Raw genomic sequence first — 23,425 nt, forward strand, 5'->3', positions numbered from 1 at the left:
AGGACCTCGAACCTGAAAAAAGCCTCACAGTTGAAATGCGGCTTGTTACCACAGTGACTTCCTTTTACAGTCATTGTCATAAACTTTTAGTGCCCTGTCTCTTTTTGCTCTTTAAACTATTATGTGTCATCTTGGTGAATAAAACTCCCTCTTTGCATCATTCCATTCATTTCGTTTTTGTTTTCATTTTTGTGGGGAGATTTTGGTGCATTCAAGTGACTTTCAAAGGATCCTGACATAAATGCATTTGCTTCTAAAATGTTTTTATATTGTTTTAAATTTTGGATTATTTAATTTTGGAAACTTTTGGAAAGATCTGTTTCTTTAAAAACACGTTGTGGCTGATGCCAGGCTGAAACACTTAGTGTAAGGGTTTACATCTCCTACTTTTAATGTTGGTGGCACCATTTTGAACCATTCAAGCATCTGTAAAAGCACTTCTCGCTGTCATAAAGTGTAACATAAGCTTATAGCTTATACTGCAGGTATCACAGAGTGAAATATGCAGCTTGAGATTAGCATAATACCCCCCTTTAACACTTTTCATCTTATTGTTTTTTTAATAAACTCAGGAAATGACATTTAATGGGAATAGAGCTGAAAATAACAATTCATGTCAGTACTCAATAATCCATCAACTATTTTATTTTATCAATTCACAGCTCAATTGTGAAGCTTATCAAAAGGGCAGAAAGTTGTGAAAAAGTTTATGTTCATTTCCCAGAGTGCAATATGACATTTTCCAATGCTCTTATCTTATCCAAAAAGCTGACTTAAACCCAAAGATGCTGAATTTACAGTCATTAAAACTTAGAAAAGTAGCTAATCTTTTCAATGGAGATACTAAAGTTATATCTGATGAATGAATAATAGGCTAATCTTTCAGAATTTAAAGGGGTAAATGGTTTGTAACACATGCACGCACACACACACACACACACACATACACACACAGCAGAACAAAGGTTTTAAAAATAAATATATATGTGCTTGTGGTTTGTCTAAGAGTTGTCTATACAATACATAGAGCGAAGGTGAGAGGTCAGAGCCTGAAACATTTATCAAAAAGACATCTAATTCAATACTCTTTTAAAACTATGCTGTGACAGGAGGTATAAACAAAGTAAAGATATGCTGTTCTCTGTGTGCGTAGCCATCCCTTTCACACACACTGGCACATAAGTAAAAAAAAGAAATGCTCTGACACTGACCACTTTAATATATATATTTCTGTCCTATTTTTTGCTCATATATTCCAGCTACAAGCGACCGAGCAGGAAGGCAGTGTGCTAGTTTGCATGTGCCACATGTATTTAATCTGCACAGCACCATCGACGGCTCACTGTGGCCCTGAAGATCCACTCTGTGTAGGTGCTGTTTTACGCTCTCTTAGAGAAATAATGACACTGCTGACAATTATTCATAACCATTTCCCTCTCACTCCAGAGTTTCCATTATATTCATCACATGGTGACAGAATTTCAATGATGTGCACAGCGGCCCTGCATAAACGCAGGCCCTCATTTGTTTCTTGAGGAGTGCTTCAGAGGAGATCCGGAGTGACAGCCACACCTTTGAGTATCAGTGCCAGGGGGGAACGTGTCTGGCAGTGCGGAGGGTGTTTTGTGCAGATAAAAAAAGAAAGTCGTCTGTAACCATTTCATTGTTTTCAAGGTAGGATTTTTGGAAACAGAAGACACTTTTGAATCTCTGATATTCTTGGAAGGTAGCATGAGGATACCTCATATATAATGGGACTAAATTCCTCAACTTTGTATTGTTAGAGTGTGACTTTAAAGCTCACAGTTCACACACAGTCTCCTAGCATCTGTGTGCACCTGTGTGTTGCGGTTTGTTTGCTCCAGTTTTACTTACCTCACCACTTTAGTCTGCGTCCCAATGATATCGCTCTCCAAATCCAGCAGATGTTGGTGGTTGCGGAGCCCCGTCAGCCTCTTCAGCCTCAGCAGGGCCACGCAGAACTGAGCTCCCATCTCCTCCAGCTCTCTGGTGCCGATCTGAAGACCCTGATTAGAACACATTCATCAGAATCAAAACACGACATGTTAACATAAAATAATAACTTTTAAATATTTAAATAACTCAAAGGTCAAACAGAAGTTGTCTTTAAAATAGCTGCTGTAGTTTTTTTTAGCTGTTCTGGGGGCTGGTGACGGAGCCACTGTCCATCTTCAAACACCCCAATTCTCAATGCTGGAAAGCCCTCGCTGAGGAGACTTTTCATGTAGGAACATGATAATATATTTCATTTGCAGGAAGCACACATTTAACCACATATGCACTCACACCTGCAACCCTAACAAAGTCTTCACAGTGCTCTGCAATCACGCAAGTAAATGAATACTCACTCAGGGACTCACACACAGCTTACCCTCAACTCAACCCAAAAACTTTCATGTTTGCCTTCCTCAAGAGCAAAGCAGGGAACATCTAAACTTGGCCTGGCCACAGAGATATGCAGCACAAATTCAAAAGACATTAGTTCCTGCACATCTGGACAAATACTTCCACGCAAACCAGTGGGGGGGCTAATCAGGGCCAAAATGGCATCCCAAGACTGCCTCTGGATATGTTAGATGTTGACATTGGCAGAATTCAGCAGGAAGGAAATCAGCTGGGATGGAGAGTGAAGGAGAGAGGGAGGTAAAGGGGTCAAAGGAAAGGAGGGGAAAAGAAAGCAGAGAGGCAAAGACACTGTGGAAAAAAGGGCTGCAGCGCCACCTGGTGGACTTTTTGAGATTTAATGGGGCACTTCCCTCTCACTGACAGGGAGTGGACTCAGTCAGACACCTAAACAATGTGAGAAGACGAGGCACGTTAGCCATTACCTGTATACTGTTACGTTTTTTTTTGTTTTTTTAAATACATTTTGCTAATTTACCGCTTGTCTGAGACTTTAGCTAATTAATTAGCATAAATGTAAACAATTACAACTTCTGGGATACCCTGGTAGCCTTGGGTAAGTGCTAAACATAAATGACAACATCTCCAGTTTAAGTCGAGCTGGGGACCCTTTGTTGCATGTCATTCCCCATCTATCTCTCCTCTTAATTCCCTAAAATGTATCTATAATAAAGCAGCAATACAGAACAATTTCAACAAAAAACAAACACAGGGCAGGCCATTTTCGTTCCATAACATATTAACAAAATAAAATGCACGCCTACCTTGTATTTCCCCTGGTCACAACCACAGAGTGTGCTCTCCATGGTGTAGCTGCGTTGTACTCCTATCTCTCTCCATACAACTACACGGGCGGTCGACTCTTTGGAGCGCTCCACAACAAAACTGCAGCTGGCCATGCTGAAGGCTGGGGCGATCTGGGACAGGATCTTAGGAAGAGCCTGAAACACATAAACATGCTTGATATGTTTGAGTGTTTCTGTGTGGGTTTATGTGCATGTGTGCACCGTGGGGGCAGATAATAAAGCGCATTTCTTAGTACGGACAAATAACTGTGTTCAACAAGGCTTATGTGTAGAGTAGTTGCTTGGGAGAGAAGCAGTATTGACTGCTGCAATCCAAAATGTTTGCTGTGGGCTTGTAGCCTGAAGCTACACTCCACCAGGAAACTACTGTATTGAGCTGGCTTCTTTATTAGCATTCTGCTCAGTGAGGAAGATTCTTTGCATTCCCAAATGCAGAGATAAACAACAAACTGTCCTTCAGCGCTGCAGAGTTACATTCAATTTAATTACTAAAATGTGTTTGCCAGCCAACACGCTGGTGTTGAAACACATGGATGATGAAAAAAATGGCAACAGATTAGGCATCATTACAAATATGGGTTGGGGATTTTAAATAAGGGGGTGCGTGTGGGGTTGTGTGAGTGAGTTCACCCTGTATCCAAGGTCCTCATGTAAGTCACTAGATGTAGCACTGATGTTGGACTGCCAGACGGTCTCCTTCACACTGCAGCCGTACATGAACACATTCTTCTTTCTGGAATGACCATGGTAGTCGCAAAACACCTTTGCATAGACAGGCATACACACACACACACACAGGAAATAGAGGGAGACAAGTACCAAGTTAACGATGCATAATGCATTGCATTTTTCAGTAAGACACATGCAAATAAATAAACATAGTAGAGACAGCCACAATAGCTCATATTAATTCACTGAATAATCATCACATAAACTGTGAAACTGCTGTAAATAAAGACATTTTCTTTGGTGTATTTTCAAAGGAAGATCAGAGTCTGCACCTTGCTTTGTGTCGTAAAGTAAACAACCTTTGTACAGTACACACATCTCCAATAGAAGCAATTTATATCTATAGAAGCTGCTGCTTACGGCAACGGCATTACTGTTTGAAAACTAATGCGCTGATTAATTGTTAAATTTTGTGGACATGCAGCCAAAGAGTGTGCAGCTAAACAGGAGAGATTTTTATACACGCCAAAGGAAAGATGATGCAGCAACGTGCAACATTTCTTTCAGTCCAGGTTATTAGAGGTCATACCAGTGGTGCCCTTTGTATGTGTGCAAGGTACTGCAGCAGGCTCTTAGTGTGGAAGATGGTGGGGTGGAGCTCAAGATTGGGGCTCTGCCACTGGCGATTTAAATCCTCTCCACTCAGAGAACAACGATGACTACAGCATAAAGGGAAGCAGAAGAGGGGAAGGATGTTAAGAGGAGGAGAACAGCTAAAGAAGCCCTCAAGACAAGATTTTGTGTGTCTACATAGAAACATAAAGCTGTGACTATAGTGCAGGCACAGGCTCAGCTGATGTATGCATTATCTGTGTGTATTCTTAAAAGCTGTGCATGTTTGTTTCTCAAGATTCTTGTTACTCACTTTCCATTTATAACTCCATCAGGGTTGAGCATGGGGACTATCTTGAAGATGTAGGCATCTCTGAGGCTGGCTGCAAGCGGGCTGGTGCCCATCAGGAACTCCAGCGTGCCCTTCATTACCCAGCTGGCATTGGTCTCTCCAGGGTGAACTCTGGCTGACAGGAAGATCAATGGACGATTCCCTGAAGAGGGAGAGCATGGCACAAACACAAACAGAGGAAGATGGAATGAGAAAAAAGAAAAAGATTCTTTAATTTAAAGTTTTAGAGGAGAGAAACAGCAACAGTGAACTACACTGGATGGAAAACCTATTTGGGAAGCACTGGCATGCCCTGATGCCCCTGGGCTCTTATCATTGAGTAAAATTCACCCAACTGTTCTTGCGGTTAGTAAAAAAAAGAAACATTTCTACATTTTTAGACAAATAAATGCAATAAAAATGCATCACATATATCTTTGTCGACCCTTAAAACATCTTACAGACAGTGGTTCCATGATTTGTGAAGCTACACAGGTTTTCCACGTTTATATGTAAATCCTTCAGTTGACATTGTTCTGCTCAGGTATGTGACTGATTCGTTAAAAAACTTACTAAATTGACAGATGTGATCGTTGGAGTTGGACTCCGGCATGGCAGTGATGGTGAGAAGGGGGCAGCTATTCCCCCCCAGGGTTTCACACAGGACGTCCTGTCTCAGGTAAATCTGAGGAGTCCTCAAAGCCTCAAGTTTGGACAGGTGCATCTGAGGATATGATATGATATACATTCCACTTAGCAACATTTTCATCAACAACCTTAATTTAATCCTGCATGCCTCTTGAGTTCTCCACATTTCACTGTTTATTGTTGAACTGGCTGTTTAATAGGCCACTTGTGATTAAGTGTTTCAGATTGGACTACTTGTACTATAAGCAACTCTGCTTCACTCTAGATAAAAGGCAGACAGTGTGTTATCATAATAACAGAACTATATACAGTACATAATGGGTCCACAGCAGTTTGAGAGCACAGTACTCATCTGGGCTCAGATTTGAAGGACATAAAAATGACAAAACACTGTAAACAATGTAGATGAGGCAGGTGCATCTGGGGACACTCTGAGTAATAATAACTGTAGGAGAACATGCAAACACACTGTATGAAGTAGTATCAACACCTCAGTTGGGTTTTGGGTCATGATAAGATTTTCCCTGCACAGAGAATATGCTAAAAAACATTACCTTAAGAGTGGAGTATGTATAAGGGTAGTGATAGGCAAAGTAGCAGACATCATCCTTATGGCTGAAGCTCGTGCTGAAGGTCATTGTATAATAGGATTTTCCTTTCTGACCACCTGCTGCAATGGAACTCCTCGCAAAATGATTCCTATGGAGAGGTAGAAACACTTTACAAACAAACTCTTCATTAGGTACACCTGCAAAGTCTTTCAAAATTCAATACAACGGCTTTTCCATATATTATACCAAGTTTATAATGTTACGTTTTTGCTGGGATTTGATTAGAAATCTAACTATGAGGTCATAGTTAAAGGTGGAGATTTATTTTTAGAGGTATTTGGTCATATTCTGCATCCCTATTGTATGTTGACTGGCAGGAAAAACACCTCTCTGACAGCATGAACTGAACATTATAATTATCATAAAAGTTGACTCTATGGCAAAACAGCTATACAAGTTATCGGATTCAATTTTAACATTTAATACTATATATGATAAAACCACTGAGTGTATAAAGTATCATGCATGCACTTATTTTTCAATTCTGTGTGCGTCTTCTGAAGGATGCTTTTCAATAATGTTGCAGTACTAAGTACATTAAAGAAACTCATAATGACCTTTATAGTGTAGCAAGCCATAAAGTACTCAAGAGGGTGCTTCAAAGCTATATAAAATATATACAGGATACAACGTATATAATAGAGTACTGAACAGTAGGTGCACAATGGAAAAATATGTATGCCACATGAGAGCCACGTTCTTTCCCGATGCAAGTGTAACACGTGTTTTATCTTTCCCCTCCATGTATCCCCACGTCTATTGCTATCTGAGTGTACCTACTTGTAGTAACAGATGTCTGTTCCTGTTCTGACCCAGCGAGGTCTTCCACTGATCGCCTCCTGCACAGAGTACATCAGCACCTGCATGCCTGCACACACACAGACACAAGGACAAAGGCTCAGAATGTTTGATGTCTGAAGTTCAAGGACAAAATTGTGCCAGTTTGAGGATTTTTGGCTAACATCTGACAGATCTCATAAATGGCAGGTAAAAAAAAGTCTTTACATTCATTATAGTTTTACAACTTTTGGGTGTTTGTTTATTAGAGGTTTTCGGTGCATCTCACCATAGTTGAACTGGCTGTTGGACTTCTCACAGTTGATGAGGTTGAAGCGGTAAGTCGCTCCGACACGCATGCCGCTCACCTCGAAGTAGAACCACTGGTGGTAGTGGTTACTGTTGATGTCTGAATTCAGCACAAGGTCATACTCATATCTAAGGAAACACAACAGAAAGTGTTAAAATGGACCCACATATCAACTATAAAACACACTAACTGAACAAATATTTGGTTTTTAATTTTTTTTAAATTCAGGTAAAAGTAGGTCATATATATTAAAATTTGAAAGAAAGAAGATTTTAAAGATATTAATGTGATAAAGATGACGCAGCCCTTCACATCTAATTTACCCTGCTAAGTAACTGTTGCTAGACAAGCTTGTCAAATAGTAGCATGGCGACAGTGGTTCTGTTAGTCGGGTTCTTCTGCAGTACATTAGTTTAGGGTGTCAGGCAATAAAGCGACAATAAGGTAAAGATTTTAAACACACTGCAGCACATGAAATGAAACTGGAACTGTCACCATGTTTCCTCTTTTTTTTGGTTTTGGGAAGAGAAAAAACACAATTAAGTTTCCCAACAACATGATTTAACCATCTTCAAAATTGGGTTGCTATTTCAATATAGACGAGCCTAGCAAATGATTATGGAAGGTGTCAATTTTCCTCGACTGTTATTTGAGCCCCGAATCCCCCCCGGGGATAAATGAAGTATTTCTGATTCTGACTCTGATTGAAAGGGGTGGGATTACGAAGGGCCTGTTCACCTGTACCTGATGTGGCAATAAATACTTACTTCCTAACTTGAATTGCCTTCCTGAGGTTTCCAGATTCAAACTGAGAGTTGAACTTCAGGGATTCACCGTTGTCTTCAATCACAGGACAACTGAAACACAACATTTAGAACAGTGATACTCTTTTCTAATTTGTTCATGTCACACAGCTCTCAGTATCATCAGAAAAAGAACAAACCAGCCTCTGTCACAAACAAACGCTCAGGCACGAATGAAAATTATTAAGCCTCAGTTCAGGCTGATTGACGCAATAAGTTAGGTTCAGACTCAGTAATAGGAACTCACCTGGGAATGTCCAGGTCGTAAACTACTTTATCCACGATGTCATTGGGATGAATCAACCTCTCAATGTCCTGGAATATCTTAGACCTGCAGGATGAGATGCACAAACCCATTGTTAAAAATAATAGACATACAAACAATAAATATAGTTAATAAATGAGGATGAATATAATTCACAATAATAAATCCCTTGTCCCTTCACTACAACCTTCCATAAACAGCAGAGTTTTAAGTGTAAAGTGGCTGCAATGCAGAACTCTGATTGCATTTAACTTTTTCCAATTTTGCCTTTTGCCTGGAAATTGCCTCACAACTTAGAAGAAGCATTACCAAACCATCACTTTGCTGAGGCTCTAAAGGGTCTCTCTGTAACACTACGAGTAAACTAGCTTATTTCTAAGATTTAGAAAAGTTCAGAAAACTTCTTTTTCCCTTTTCAGTTTTATTGAATTTCTTTTGATGGCATTTTACTGCCATTTATTCTGAAGTTTTTATAAATTGTTTTTGCAATAAACACATCCTACCTCTGCACACCATAAACTCTCTCCAGATGGGGTTCCCTAAATGTTGGGGCCACATGACCAAAGTAGTCAGGGTAAGCCACTTCAGCGTACTGCGGCACAGAGAGCGTTCCCTTCACCATCTCCACGTAAAGGTCAGGGTCATGCAGCGGGAGGAGCAGCGCCGTGTCTGGCACCTCCAGGACTGCTCCTTCCCCTCCCTCATCCTCAGCACCCTCTGAGCCACAATCTGATCCCCAGTTGCTGCCTCCTCCTCCAACACGCCGAGCAGGAATACCCCCCAGGAGCAGGGGAGACTGTATGTGTCTAGTGGCGTTGACTGGGGATCCTTCTTGTTTGACTCCCTTTCCTCCTGCATCTTCTGCGCTCAGAAACACCTCCTCTTCTAGAGAGACACCATCCAACACGTGTGCTAGTTCCTGGGAAGACAGTGTTGTATGTGTGTCCGGGGAAGGAATGCTGGCCTTCTCTTTTTTGTCTTGGTCCTTTGTGAGGTGTATGGTGTCCAGTTCTAGAGGCGTCAGGGGAGCATGGGGAGGAGGGGTGGGCGCAGAAGGAGACGGCAGGGTGTGTTTTCCTTTGGTAGGGTTGCAACCCCCCTGAGAGCTTGATATGGGGGCGTGTTTTGGGGACAGGGCCTGAGCTGTGGGCACTATGATCGGCCGGGAGGGTGGAGTTGATGCTGATGATGAGGAGAAGGTGGATGATGAAGATGTGGTAGAGGCACTCTTTGAGGATTCAAAGTTATAACCCTGCGGAAATAAGATTGAGTGATCAGAAACATGTAGTTCAAAAAATAACAACACAACTAAAAATATATCAATCTGTCTAAAATGTTCTCATACTATTAAAACGGTAATTCAGTTTTATGGGGAATCTACACAGACAACGTATTTGATGCGTATTTTTTACATGCGTGTGCCGGGACGGATGTTATTCAATGCTGCAATCTCCAGCAGCCCCGTATGCTGCGCGGGAGGCGGACGTAATACGTGACTAATTTTCTGCTGCTCTGTTCGTTTTACACGTCAAGTCTTTTTTTCCAAGCAGCTGCGCATCAGTGAAGCGTAGAAAGCCATTGACTGCTATGTAAATACATGCACACAACCAAGGCATCCATGTTAAAATATGTGATCTCTTCATTTTGTCGAACTTCAGTATCAGTTTCCTCTTTAACTTATTGATCGGCTAGATGAGCAGGCAAGATGAATTTGAAAGAGCAATGAATATGTACATTTCCTCAATCACATCTGGGTATACCAATCCTATTAATTCATTCTCATTGACTTCTACATCCAACATAAATAGAGAATTTATGAGCAATTAAGAAATGAGTCTAAAGGTTGGTTGCAAAGTTGTCTTCTTGTACTGTTTCTAGCAGACTGCACACTTTTTGGCGTCACTGCCACACCTATTTATGGCCAGGAATCAAACTACCATTGGCAAACTTTGAGACTCATCTTTACTGCAGTCACAGCCGGTTTAGACTGCAAAATAGATGCTGTGTCGCGCACGTTCGTCTGACGCTAAAGTGTTGGTGTAGATTCCCAGTTAGATTGATGTTGTTTTAACTAGACTTTTTGGTCTTTATTTAACATGAAATCTTGTCAACATGTGCACCGACCTGAAAGTCTTCAGAAAGCTCCAAGAAGAACCTCTCATAGACTCTTAACTCCTCAAAGGGGCGTCCGGGGTTCTTTTTGGGATGTAGCTTGTTAAGGTCCGTCTCTATGTCATCATTCTGACCAAAAAGACACAAAGGGAGCAAACACATGAATTTAAATATAATTCTTATTCTATCTAAGGAATATGAGATTGAAAAATGAAATAACTAAAAATGCAGAAAATAATTAAGGTGTGAGTGTTGTATAATGAGACAAAAACCCATTCATTTGGTGTGGCTGTTTAGTTTCAGGAGGTCATTTAAGTGTGTGAAAATGTTTAAGTGCTTCTCTGGATTGCTTATTCACACTCTGTAAGTTTTAATTATATCAGTTATCATAAATGCATCACACATGTTTGACATTATGTTATGAGAGCGATATGAAAGAGCTTGGCCCCGTCTGGTGAGTTGTGACTGCCCTCTACTGGAAATTTGGATGAGTGCAACTGGATGGCATCATCATCATCATCATCAGCACCGCCTATGACTGTGACTCAGCTCAGAGAAACTCTATCCTTTAACGTCACCATCAGATTCCATATAATATAATTAAGAAGTCCAGATGTATCAGTGACATCATACTAATGTAATGATACATTGTGTAATTACACTATTATATATTTTGTAATTTACAAAACTGCTGTTTTTTTTTTTTACCAAATGGCCTTTCAAATAATGAATTCTTTAAGAATAACAATAATAATAATACATTTTATATATATAGTGCTTTAAAAAAGTACTCAAAGACACTTAACGCTATTAAAACAAATAGCAAAGACAGTAAAAGCAATAGTAAAAGCAAACAGTATAAAATAGTATAAATGTAGTATAAATATATATATATATATAGATATATATATATGTATGTATATATAGGGAGAGTGTCTGAGGTGATGGGGGAGGGAGTTCCAGAGGGAGGGGGCGGTTATATTCCACACCATCACCCTTACTGACACAATAATGATGTCAAAATGTCTGTCTCTATAACAACACTGTCATACAGTAAAAACAGAACTACATTTTGAACAATGAGCGCAACATGTAATACAGACATGTGAAATACTGCGTGTGCGTGTGAGTGCTGAGTATTACCGCAGTGCGCTGATCCTTCTCATCTTCTTCATTCTCAGTGTCGTTCTCTGAGTCCGCGTCTGTCTCCTCATTATCGTCACTTTCGTCCACCACATCATCCACTGGGTACACACACACACACACAGAAGTTATTAGATGAAATGCAGAATATTTCCTTTATCTTAGCCCAAGCAGGGAGTTTATAATTTTCCAAACTGTGTGTAAGGCTTGCACACAAACAGCTGAGTACAACTAAACTGATTTTAATCAATGAGTCTAATTGCTATGAGAGGAGGAGAGCAAATTAGAACGATAGCGATGTGAGCAGCCATGATTCAGAGATGAGTGAGAGATTTAGAGGAAGGAAGAAATGCTTGGAACATTATATTTCAGCAGCCTATCTTCCAGTACATTGAGCTGGTGATCTCACTGACGAGCCTTTATAAAAGCAGTACGCTTGTCATGTTACACTTTTCTCCGTGGTCGGTTCACTGACACAACACGACTTTGCACTCAGGGAAAGGCAATTACTGGGTTGCTGATGCCAATTAGAGGCGTATATCACTGAGTCTCTGTTTCATTTTGCACTCGCATAAACAAAAAAGTAGGACATGGACTACAATGTGTACATGTGATCATTAAGCAGATTCAAAGAAGCATTTAGCCGCATGAAAAATCTGGTTTTGTCGGACATTTTTCAATCAGGTTAAGGAAAGAGAAAATATTTCATCATCCTGTGGACGCAAGAAAGCAAATTAGCTGAGTACAGTGCATGTACATAAGTCTACTGGTGAGCAAGCAAGCGCTAAGCAATGTGCGCTAAGCATTTAATTATGTCTTAGTTGCTAACACACGTCATGTGTTAGAGAAAGGTGATATGAGGTGAATAAGGAAGCAGAAGTGAGTGAGTCTAAGTATTCTGAGGATGGAGTTGTGTCTTACGTACGTCTTACCCTTCTTTAAGGGCTTGTTGCAGAGCTGATGAGTTTTCCCTCCTGTAAGGCACATTGTGTGCAGCTGTGTCAAGACTGTTATCATTAACCGCTTATATAAGTGTGTGTCTGTGAGGTATACAGGGTTTAGTCCAGGCTCGACATAAAGTCTCTGTTCTGCATAATTGTAAATGAAAGCTGTGCGCATACACTGTGATAAGCTGGGGTACACTCTAGTAATGTGTGTGTGCGTTTGTGAGTGTGTTCCGTGCCCTCACCCCCAGGTGGCTGGCTGTACAGCTGTGCCACAGGCCCTGCAGCAGGTACATGTGGCAGCTGGTAGTGGAAGGCTGATTTGATTGTGGGCAGAGGCAGACGGTTCTTAGGAAAACACTTTCTCATGATGAGACTCGAAGTGTTGATCAGGGGATCCAGAGTCCGCACTGGGAGACACTCCTGGAAATAGAATGTAGAGAGAAGGGGAGCGTGTGAGTGCGTAGTCCGTACTGCACATGTGGCGTTAGATTAACAATTTGCCATGCGTGCGTTACATTCTCACTCACTGTGGAGGTGTTGTAGAGGACCCTCATGCCATCAGCGTCTATGAAGGCTTTCCTGCCCAGCTTGATGTTGATGATGTTCCTGAGGCAGACAAGCAGCCCTTTGCGTATCAACATGTGGCGGTGCCTTGTGTCATTGCGATGCCAGTCCAGGTACAGAGCGAGCATCACAGGCACGTGTCCACCATCCACTGCACGACGAGCATTAGTTTCTGCACAGGGAAGAAAGAGAATAAGTTGTACTATACAGCTGTGGGCCACGATGAAGAGGAGAATGTGAAAAGTATAAACCTAGAAGGAAGAAAAAGGTAGTAGAAAAGTATGCAGCGTAGCGAGCTGGGGGTTAGGTAGCTTAAAATCCTTGATGAATGATTAGCTACTGTGTCTGTTTAAAACAGAGAATCAATCAAGGACAGGTAAAGGGTAAATGATGATGGAGGCGAGAGAGACAATAGCGAGCAATACTGGACACGAATACTAATTAAGGATGTCTACACTAAACCACTAAGGAGTCAAAAGTCAATGCTACAAAGTAAATTACTCACTGGATTTGAGCAGTGCTCCCAGTGCGTCCAGAGCTACCCTGTTGATTTAGAAACAGGGCAAATGGGTTACATGGTGAACAAACGTCAATGACAGATGTTAATACACTCAGCCTGTGTATGCTGTGGATGTCGCTAGTTATTTATCACACAATTTTCATGCTGGCTTATTTCCAGGATTAACCTCACTTACTTGAGCAGGCTGGTGTTTTTCTTGCTGTACGGCCCGACAATCTTGAACATGAGCTCCACTACTCCGTTCTTGCCCAAAGAAATAGCATTTACAGCTTTAAATAAAACAGCAAACAAAAGAAGAGATATCAGGCAAAAGGAGAAATAGACATCGATAGTGCCAGTATATTTACAGGATTTTAGATGACTTACAGTTGGTGGAGTAAACCCTGAGAACCTGCAGGCAGGGCAGAAGCAGTTTGGTGTTCTGTAGGTTCTGTTTCATTAAGTTGACTGTGACGTTCAGAGCTCCGCTCAAACGTGCCTTCACGCCAAACTTTCTGTCTGGAAACACACAGGTAGTAAGGTCAGTTTTCCATCAGCCAGCAGTGGTTGGTCTGCCAGAGAGGGTAGGTGGAGATAAGCGGCTGTTTTTCCGGTCTCTGCAAGTGTTGCGAGTGAACAGTAATCTACTATGGCTGAACAAAGAAAGAAAAGATCGATGACTACAGATACAACTTCAAAAATAAGTGAAAATCCAAAGAAAAAGAAAAAAATTTGACGCTCAGATGAAGGCAAACAGTCTGAAAAGGAAAGCGACCGTCAGCGAGGAAAAAACTGTCAGCGAGAAACAACAACAACAACCGTGGACGTCACACATGCAATACTGTGTGGATATCTGGGAAGTGTGCTCCCGCAATTAGCGCTTATCACCACATGTGCTGCCAAAGAGAACAAAACTGAGATCTTCAAGATTAGCACTTTAACATCATCATGCAGAGATTTGAAAACTCGCTTGTTGGTAGTAATGCACCAACAAATTTAACAATGGGCTTGCAAAGGCAGTGAAGAAGACGACTACTTGCAAGGATGGAAAAAAATGCACAATTTCAAATCTACTCTTAGAATGGGACACCTTTAACAGCACAGAGCAGACTTCAGAGGGAGGATTCAAATGAGGAGAACTTGAAAAGTAAACTCAATACAAAGTCAAAGAAAACAAACATTAGTTGCTTCCCAAGGTGTGAACCGCTATATATAGGTGTACTGTGTGTTTGTCTGTGATAAACTGTGGCATTAAGCCTACCTTTAGGGCCGACCTTAGCAAGCAGCGAGTGAAGCTGCAGCATGAGTTCCTCACTGGGAGGCAACTCTTTACTGGCAGAGATCAGAATCTGAAATAATATTCCAGTTCCTCCTTTGGACACAAATACTCCCACCCTGCGACCTCTACCTGAGACAGGAAACAACCAATGAAACAGCATTAGATTTGGTGAAACTAACGCAAGATGGGATCAAAACAACATTGCCAGAAAAATGATTGCTTTAAGGTAACAAAAGTAGGTATAAATATGCAGTTAAAATCCTTGAAAAGACAACCTTAGAAGAGTGCTATATTATCAAGATCAGGTAAATGTTCAATTTACTACCAATTTACTTTTTTGTTTTTTAAAAATGTTAAATTTTTGGTATACAAATTTCTAAATTTGAAATAAATGACATCCAGTAAGGAAGAAAAAAATCTGTTTTCCAAACCAAGACAGGCTCATTAATTACGTAATAAGAGAAGAAAAAACCGAACTCACCCACAGTCAGCAGCTCACTCAGTATGTACAAAATGTTCAGAGTTGTCTGGACATCCCGGGTGCTCTGTTGACCCACAAACAAAGCACTTATTAAACAATACACAGGCATCTGTCCACTTATTAACTGATCTTTTTACAATCACCCCTTTTTTCTTTAACACAATATTACTTGTTGTACAATAATGAAAACAGTAGGGTTTCCAGCTGTTCATACAAAGGCATGGATGAATTTCTCTTGTCACTGCATGCTATGCTTTAATGCATTTACATGTTTAAAGATTTCAAACACAGGGTGATATTAGTCTCATACAGTAACATTGAAGCTACTACCAGGAGCAGGTTAGCTTAGCTTGGCACAAATACTGGTATGCGTTGCTTTTAGACCCTCTATCAATTAGTGCAAATGAAGTTAGCTTGGTGTTAAAGTGCTGTCATGTAGTGAGCTACAATCTCCACTTGTGTTGATGAGTGAGCTGACCTCCAGTGAAGCCAGGATGACCTCCATGCCACTGGAGCCTTTGGACATCACCTCTTTTCCGCTCTTCTCTGTAACACACAACGAAATAAACACTGTAATAAATGTGGAGATTGACAGCACTGCATCTGGTGTGTGAATGGCTTCTCACACACGCATAGTGAGGGCAGATGATCCAGTCACAGCAGGTTGTGTCATCTATTAAAAGCAGATCTTTGAGCATGTGAAGACCCCGGCCCTGCTTTATATGTAGTTCCTGCTGCATTTGGAAATAAACACTGTGTCTTTAAAACACATTTTTTAATTGTGTCAAATATTAGCTTCTGCACACGTGAGCTTTAACTTTCTCCTCTTTTCCAACTGTCCAACTCAACAAGTGGTTCAGTTACAACTCCTACTTGTCCCCTCTTTTCTCTCTCCCTGTCACCACATCGCCACCTGTGTGCTTGCCCTGTAATTTAGGAGCTGACAGATTCCCGACCTCTTTGAAGAAGCCTGTCCTGTCCTGAAACAAATGCAAACTCTCCAGGCACAAATACAGGACGAACAGTTGGTAACAGATACTGAAGTCCATCAACCTTTTAAAAATAACACACTGAAACCAGGATTCAAGTTTACAGACGGCCATAGATAAATGATTCTCTTAAATGTTCCCTTTCATGTTAACATCACCGTGAGATGACTTGTATGGCAGCAGATTGTGACAGAAAATTGACTCAATTTATATCACAAATACCCTAATAGGAGAGCGAGCTACACTCACGATGTGTCTGGCACTACACGCTGTCACTGATTAGAAACACATCATAACAGCAGGTGAATATGGAAATGAAAGGTGTCAAGCTGTCAGCTCTATGATTGATGATCTCTCATCAGGTGAAAGTTAAATTATAGACCTGAAACCAAACTGCCGTCATGCACACACACACAAACGCCTTTCCACACATGCAAAACTGTGTGTATCTCTAGGCATGAGAACACATGCACACACTTCAGAGCGCTGACCTCTTGACACATTTCTGTCATGCCAGGCTTTTTAAGACTCGTATGAACACAAAAGCATTTCAACACTAATGCTCCAAAACAAAACCGTGAAGGCTTACACACACAGGTCCAGAACTGAGAAATAAATATAATGATTTGCTGCAATTTTTTATCCACTTACTGCATTTTACAATTGTTGGGATTTTGTTCTAAAAATAAAACTGTAATCTAATAAGAACCAACCTCTATGATCGCTATCAAATTAAAGCAGATAGCCCACTCATTGTGATAGGCACCGTGACATGTTGCCCTATGAACTTAAGTATAGACTGGTAATTACTGCCACTTTAGAGTGTTCAAATGAAAACAGTAACAAAAGATGTAGTTTAAAGACATGGAGAAATACTGTGGGATCCACACCTACTGCAGATAAAAATCTTTCTGGCACGACTCAGGCAGATATCATGTTGCTGGACAAGTTAATGTACTAAACTTCTGTCTGGTCACATTTTTCACTTTATGTCATTTCTTTCAAATTAAATAGCCCAACGTAACGTTAGCTAACATAAGCTGTAGCCAGCTTCGGTCCTTACTCTCTGAGTGTTTTCCTGGAAGACAGGCGACCGAGTGAAACACAATGTTACCCTGACAGAAATTAAAATCTCTCTGGGGTTTGAACATAATTGAAAACATTATGTAAGAAAACTTCTCAACAAAATATATAACTTAAGTTGGTTGGCTTAAAAACAATCAAAGGTGAAGTGTTTCATATCACAGCTTAGTTATGAGTCAGATCTGGTTGACTGCTAAAAGCAACTGATATGAACTGTGGAACTTTTACAAATCAGAGTGGTTGATCTGATCTCATTTTCTATAATCACCTGACCTGACTTTTATATATATGTATTTTACAGGTTAAATGTAGTTTACCTCAAGTAGTTAAAATACCTGAAATACTTTGCGGACCCTACCTGGTGGGTCTGAGGAGACCACAGATGGAGAGTATCTCCTGGTGTAGCGGTACTCCATTTCATAACCGAGGACTCAATATTCTTCAGAGCTTTGGGTTAAAAAATCTACTTTTTTCCAAAATCCCAGTTTCACTGCCTCTGGACTCCTATACGAGCTTAGAGTTTTATAACGAATATGAAGCGTGCAGCAAATTCTGCTGATATTTATCGGTCCCTCTTTGGCAGGAATGCTCTGCTCAGCTGGTCGACCCCCCGACTCTCCGACTGTGCACTAACACACTGGGCTCAGGAGCAGAACATATGAACATAGTAATCAGCACCTCCCTTCGCACGCTACCAGAAACTAAATCACCAACTGCCCCTACAGAAAAGTGACAACTGCACAGTATAGCTCTCCTCACGTGGCCCGTTTTCCTTGCACCCCCCCAACCCTCACCCCTCCCTTTACTTCTGCTCTGCACTGAGAGGAAACGAGAGTTCCCCCTTACTTTTGAATTAAAAAAGATAAGTGCTGCGGCTAGGAATTCATTCTCTACTAAACCAAACCAAAACTTTGAAGGTCAGGGGAGCGTTTTTCTATATTGTCTTATTAGCGTTTCATCGGGTGTATAACCTTACAGCTACCTCGACACCCTGCTTACAACTCTGTACTTTCCTTTCTCCCTATCATCCCTCTTCTTTCTCTTGGTATCTCTTGACTGCCCCCTAATCTCTTAAGACCCCGAACATGAGACAAGAGGACACTAAAGTCCGTCCTCGGGTGTATAGTTACTGTGAACAGGGTCACAGACCCCCTTATTCCCCCTAACTAACGTCACACACATGGACATTTCCAGCTGAAACTGCAGGCGCAGCGTCACAGACATCCCAGCAGCAGATGACAGAGGAACAGCTGACATATCGTGATTGACAGGGTCACAGACAGAATCGTTTCCAGGTCATGATGGATTAACCAGTTTAACGAGTTCCTTTTGAAGTGGGAGGAAGCAACAAATTGTGGGCAGAGGAAAGATGAAATTCAAGGAAAGTGAGAGGGAAGAAGTTCAAAGCATGCCAGCAGGCTCAAAATACTAGGTGATGATTCAGCAGAATTTTTAACTCAACATCACGACACCTCAAAGGTTAAACTGAGGTGATTACAAGTCATTCCAGCTCTAAAAAGACAAACAAAAATATTCCACCAACTAAAAACTACTGGCTCCAGAGACGAGCTAAAATAAGAACTAAAAACAAAAATATGGAGTTAGCAGGTTAGCAATCTGCTGCAGTATCCCACTGTTGTTTTTTTCTTTCTAATTAACTAATTGTCAGAGCAGCAGAGCGATGATGCTTGCATCAGAGATTTTCATTCATCCCCGCTGCTCAGAGGAGCAGAGAGACACCCTGCTAAGACCCTGAGACACACTCATGTTTCAGTCTGTTCTACACAGTGACGCTGCACAAAGCCCTCCTCTTCTGCTGTCAGATCTTCTTCTCTGCTCTCCTTTCAAAAGAGTAATCAGATAACTACAACTGGAGACACTGTATCAATCAACACTTTGACTACAAGTGCTCCAACACGTCTCAATTTACACCGCAAGTGCACTCAAAACATTTTTTAAGAAATTAATTAACTTGGCCGGACATTTATAACACAGGATTTACACATCAGGGCAAGTCCACAGGTGTTGGGGGGTATTACAGCAGGCATGGAAAATATTGAACTAAGTTCATAAATGTCTCTTTAGTCTGGGTGAGTTGGAAAATGAAACAAAATCTGGGGTGTAAATTTAGAAGATTATCAGACATCTGCACTAGCCCACTCCCCATCTCTGCTTTAGGCTAGCATCTCGAAGCACATTAGACAACCCTCTGACTGAACTGTGGCTGGCCAAATTGTATTGTGAGTAATGAAGGGCAGGTTTTAACAAGAAAAAAGACTGTGTGGAATAAAAAAAACAATAAACCTGAAACCATGACTGCTCTGAGACTACACTGTCTAAGGGTGTGTTGGTTTTATTGAAGATGTTTTCTAATGTTCTGTTTTCTATTGTATGTTGGATATGTAATAAACACAACTGTGATTCAATTCTTTAAATATAAAGAAACTTATCTGTGAACTGCAGTTACACTAATTAAAAAAGCGTTTTACAATGCATGAATATAATGCAGATAGGCAGCATCACTAACAATGTAATTCAATGCTTGGACTGTACTTCATGGCAGGGGCAAGTACCAAGAGGGGGCAGCACTGCTCATTGTTATCACACTAATCTTAACACCACTTGCCAGATATCACTTACTGGCCTCTCAACCAATTAATAATAAATATATGATAAAGATATAATACATTGTCTTTTCTATTGTTTAATGTTACTGTGTGTGTGCTCTCACCTTGGGTCTGTATGAGATGAAGTATCTTTGCAGTGACCTGCCGTGCCATTTCCACATCCCTCACCATGGCCTCTCCATTCATCCTCTCCAGTTGGCCCAGGAGCATCAGCACCCTGGAGTTACTGGGAACGCTGGCAACACACATGTAGCACCCATTATTACTACTAGGAAGAATGCATGTAATAGGCTTACTTCATTACTAAATGCATTCATGTATAGGGCTATGGAGAAAGGATAAATATAGCCTATATATAAAAAATATTCAAGTCCGTCTGGAAAGTGCATAGCTTATTATTAGCATTACACACAGTCTAATGTGACATAATACAAGAGAGGGATAGATCAGTTGAAGGGTGTCAAATGCAGGTAGCACGAGGACACAGGAGGGCAAACATAAAGCAGCCCCTCCTATGCACAAATGCCCTTACATGCCCATATAGAGACAAATATGTCTAAGCCAAGATCAGAACAAAAAAAGCATTTTGACTTTTAAATGTTGGAAAAAAAAAAACCATTAACATCTCTTTTTCATTCATTTCAATAAAGCTGACTGTTGATGTTGGTTCCTCTGGCTTCACTATTTCTGAGATAATGACCCTTCACCCATTTATAACCTTAGCTCAGCAGCGCTCAGCTGGAAACACAAGGTTAGAGGTCAGTTGTTGGTACAGAAACAGCAAACATGGGAGAGAGAATCAAAAGTCTCAGATTGTACCCAGTGGAGCAGAGTTTCTGATATGTCCTTATAAAGACAGAGAGATGGAGGGAAAGAGAGTGTGTGTGTGCTGGAGACAGAAAGAGAAAAAAACTGCAAAAATGTGATGCAAGTATAGACGAAGGAAAACACCGAAGGAGAAGTAAAGCCTGAATAAACACACTGCATAAGTCACAGAGATGAACTGAGATTAACTCGAAAATGATGAAATAAAGATTATGCAAACTTGATAGGGACAATAACACTGAAAGGATTTTTTTCAGAGCCTGTTTCGGCTGCATGGATGATGATGTGGTTATTTTGATTCTTCATTAAAAAATTATGCACGGTTCATGTAAGGCGAACAAATTCTCTGCTGTGTTGCACAAACAGACCATCTATAACACACAGATACAATACAATCAGAAGACAAATAGCAGTGCTACTGGTGCAAAGACAGCTTATAGGTAGAATAGTACAACCCATCAGAGAGAGAAAATGTAAACAGATGTGACATTTATAACAGAGTAACATTTACCCAGAACCACAGGCATACGTATCACAGCCTGAATGTGTGCAGGGATTAGAAATTGCACTTTTCAGTCTTGAAAAAGTAACTCACCCTTTCTCTGTGGCCATTTTGGGTTTGTTCATTTTCACCACATCAACATATCATGTCGCCTGCAAAAGATAGAAAACAAAGATCTCACTGACAAGGAAAGACAAGCATAATCAACCTTTCCTCTTTGTGACTTTCCCTCCATTGGAATGTCATGTTCTAGACAACAACTATGCAAAAACCAGATGGTGAGAAATTCAAACTGAGCTGTGAAAGGTGTTCTTTCCTTATGTGTTAGCCCTGTGAGTGCTAGAACAAACTGCAACTGCAGATAGATGGCTCATATTGACCATGACATAACTACTATGCGATACACAAAACCTCTTGACTGATTTTACACAAAACAAAAAGGGGCTGCCCTACATGCAAAACATCTCAAATGTCTAGAGACAAAAGACCTCCAGACAAGGTAATCTGAACACATGGTTTGAAAGAAAAGAAAGCAAACTGTCAGCGTTCAGCTACATTACTTTTAACACTATTGGGTCAAAACTAAATTGCAAAGGTTATAAACATCACTCAGTAAAAGCACATGACTGCAGCAACAGTTAAGAGTATTGCATTTTCACAGGTCTCCTGAGAGTTTAGATTAGATCAAACAGTAAATACAGGAGCATTCATGGGTTGAGATGATTCATGAATAATGCTGCTGCAATATTTAAAGCAATACGTCAACAACATTGGTGCCAGAGAAAGATAAAGCTTTCTTTAACACAATAGTTAGTTCAAGAGCAAGGTTATATTGTGCTTTATTTGTAGGGATGCATGATATTGGATTTTTTGCCGATATCCAATATGACGATATTTTCCAACCCTTTCTGCCGATTTCAATACCGACACATGAGGCACATGTGTTTTTCCACCTAATTGCAGAGAACATCAAGTCTCCCCTGTAGTGGAATTAATATCATGCCTACTCTTATTGTAGTGGCCCACTTGCAGATACTTAAACTTAGGTTATGTACAAAATGCCATATTTATTTGTATTTAACACATTTTTTCTTCTTTTTTAGGGACTCATCGAGCATTTAGGCATAATTAAAGCGTTGCTTTATCAGTGGAAAATCACAGCAGAAAAATCAAAATGATATATAGGCCGATGCCAATATGTCATTTTCAAGCCATAATCTGCAGATACCGATAATTTTCAGACAATATCGTGCATTCCTATTTATATGTGACAACTACAAATTGCAACATGTAACAAATAAAACATACAATACAGTTAAAACAAGAATAAGTCTAAGCTTTACTCCCCAGTCATGCTTCTGTAAACCTTGCAGCGTCACTGCAAAAGCCTCCTACCTTTTCCAAATAGACAGGCACCACTGGAAAAACACACCTGAGGACCTAAGGTCACGCGCTGGTATGTACGGTCTGTGGAGGACCGTAAATGTAGCTTGATGCGAGACCAAGAAGAGCCTTATATGTTAAGGATAATCTATTTGAAGCTTTCTCCGAAGCAACTGTAAAACAGACCTGTTGTGAAGGCCAGCTTGCATGGGACAGTTGGTGGCCTGGCTACAACAACCCCGTAGGGCTGCTTCTTTGCACAAAGCTGAATTAAAAATCTATTTAGAAAATATTAAAAGCTCATGTAATTGTCATAATAATAGCTCGCTGGGTATATGAGGTTAGTCGTTGTCTATAGGCTGCTGTTTTACGCTAAGAATGATAACCAAGCAGAGGTTGGTGTCCGCTGCACCTGCTAGACTAGTCAGTCATTAACGGCCGCCTGTCTGCGACAGCAGGCTAGCTACCAGGGAATATGCTAACAATAATGCTATATACAGAGCAAACAGGCAATATTAGCCTGAGCAATAGGACTGCAATTGGCGACAAACAACGGGGATTTTACGAACCTATATGGAAGGAACTGTTGTCCCACTCAGGGTGCACCAATTCCAGGATAAGACGGACTGCTCCTGTGCCCGTGCGTTGCCTGAAACGCCCTGATGATGTTGTGATGAGACCCAAGACCAGCCCCAACTGTCAAAGAGGGCTTTCTGTGAAACACGCGAGAGTTCG

The 23,425-nt window shown here is 40.8% G+C and overlaps 1 protein-coding gene across 2 annotated transcripts in view; it reads right to left on the reverse strand.

Moving 5' to 3' along the window:
* The window catches only part of agtpbp1 (ATP/GTP binding carboxypeptidase 1), a 28,824-nt gene extending 5,475 nt beyond the window's left edge, over positions 1–23,349 (reverse strand). Inside the window, exons 1-26 of one of the 2 annotated variants that reach the window (XM_069683239.1) lie at positions 23,260–23,349; positions 21,401–21,459; positions 20,085–20,215; positions 15,760–15,827; positions 15,282–15,345; positions 14,783–14,929; positions 13,909–14,040; positions 13,718–13,811; positions 13,528–13,565; positions 12,986–13,194; positions 12,701–12,878; positions 12,444–12,485; positions 11,512–11,612; positions 10,381–10,497; positions 8,760–9,508; positions 8,239–8,322; positions 7,956–8,045; positions 7,168–7,316; positions 6,882–6,969; positions 6,045–6,189; positions 5,416–5,566; positions 4,825–5,005; positions 4,489–4,618; positions 3,861–3,992; positions 3,189–3,365; positions 1,876–2,027 (exon numbers count right to left, since the gene is read on the reverse strand). In XM_069683239.1, coding sequence (XP_069539340.1) covers positions 1,876–2,027; positions 3,189–3,365; positions 3,861–3,992; positions 4,489–4,618; positions 4,825–5,005; positions 5,416–5,566; positions 6,045–6,189; positions 6,882–6,969; positions 7,168–7,316; positions 7,956–8,045; positions 8,239–8,322; positions 8,760–9,508; positions 10,381–10,497; positions 11,512–11,612; positions 12,444–12,485; positions 12,701–12,878; positions 12,986–13,194; positions 13,528–13,565; positions 13,718–13,811; positions 13,909–14,040; positions 14,783–14,929; positions 15,282–15,345; positions 15,760–15,827; positions 20,085–20,215; positions 21,401–21,432 — 3,581 coding nt within the window. In that variant the 5' untranslated portion in view covers positions 21,433–21,459; positions 23,260–23,349. The remainder of the gene's footprint in view (positions 1–1,875; positions 2,028–3,188; positions 3,366–3,860; positions 3,993–4,488; positions 4,619–4,824; positions 5,006–5,415; positions 5,567–6,044; positions 6,190–6,881; positions 6,970–7,167; positions 7,317–7,955; positions 8,046–8,238; positions 8,323–8,759; positions 9,509–10,380; positions 10,498–11,511; positions 11,613–12,443; positions 12,486–12,700; positions 12,879–12,985; positions 13,195–13,527; positions 13,566–13,717; positions 13,812–13,908; positions 14,041–14,782; positions 14,930–15,281; positions 15,346–15,759; positions 15,828–20,084; positions 20,216–21,400; positions 21,460–23,259) is intronic. The other variant, XM_069683240.1, reaches the window with a different exon arrangement.
* Positions 23,350–23,425: the final 76 nt, after the last annotated feature.

The sequence above is a fragment of the Semicossyphus pulcher genome, unplaced genomic scaffold, assembly GCF_022749685.1.
Source record: "Semicossyphus pulcher isolate SPU_LCO1_2020_fin unplaced genomic scaffold, fSemPul1.0.p SCAF_6, whole genome shotgun sequence".
NCBI lineage: Eukaryota > Metazoa > Chordata > Actinopteri > Labriformes > Labridae > Semicossyphus > Semicossyphus pulcher.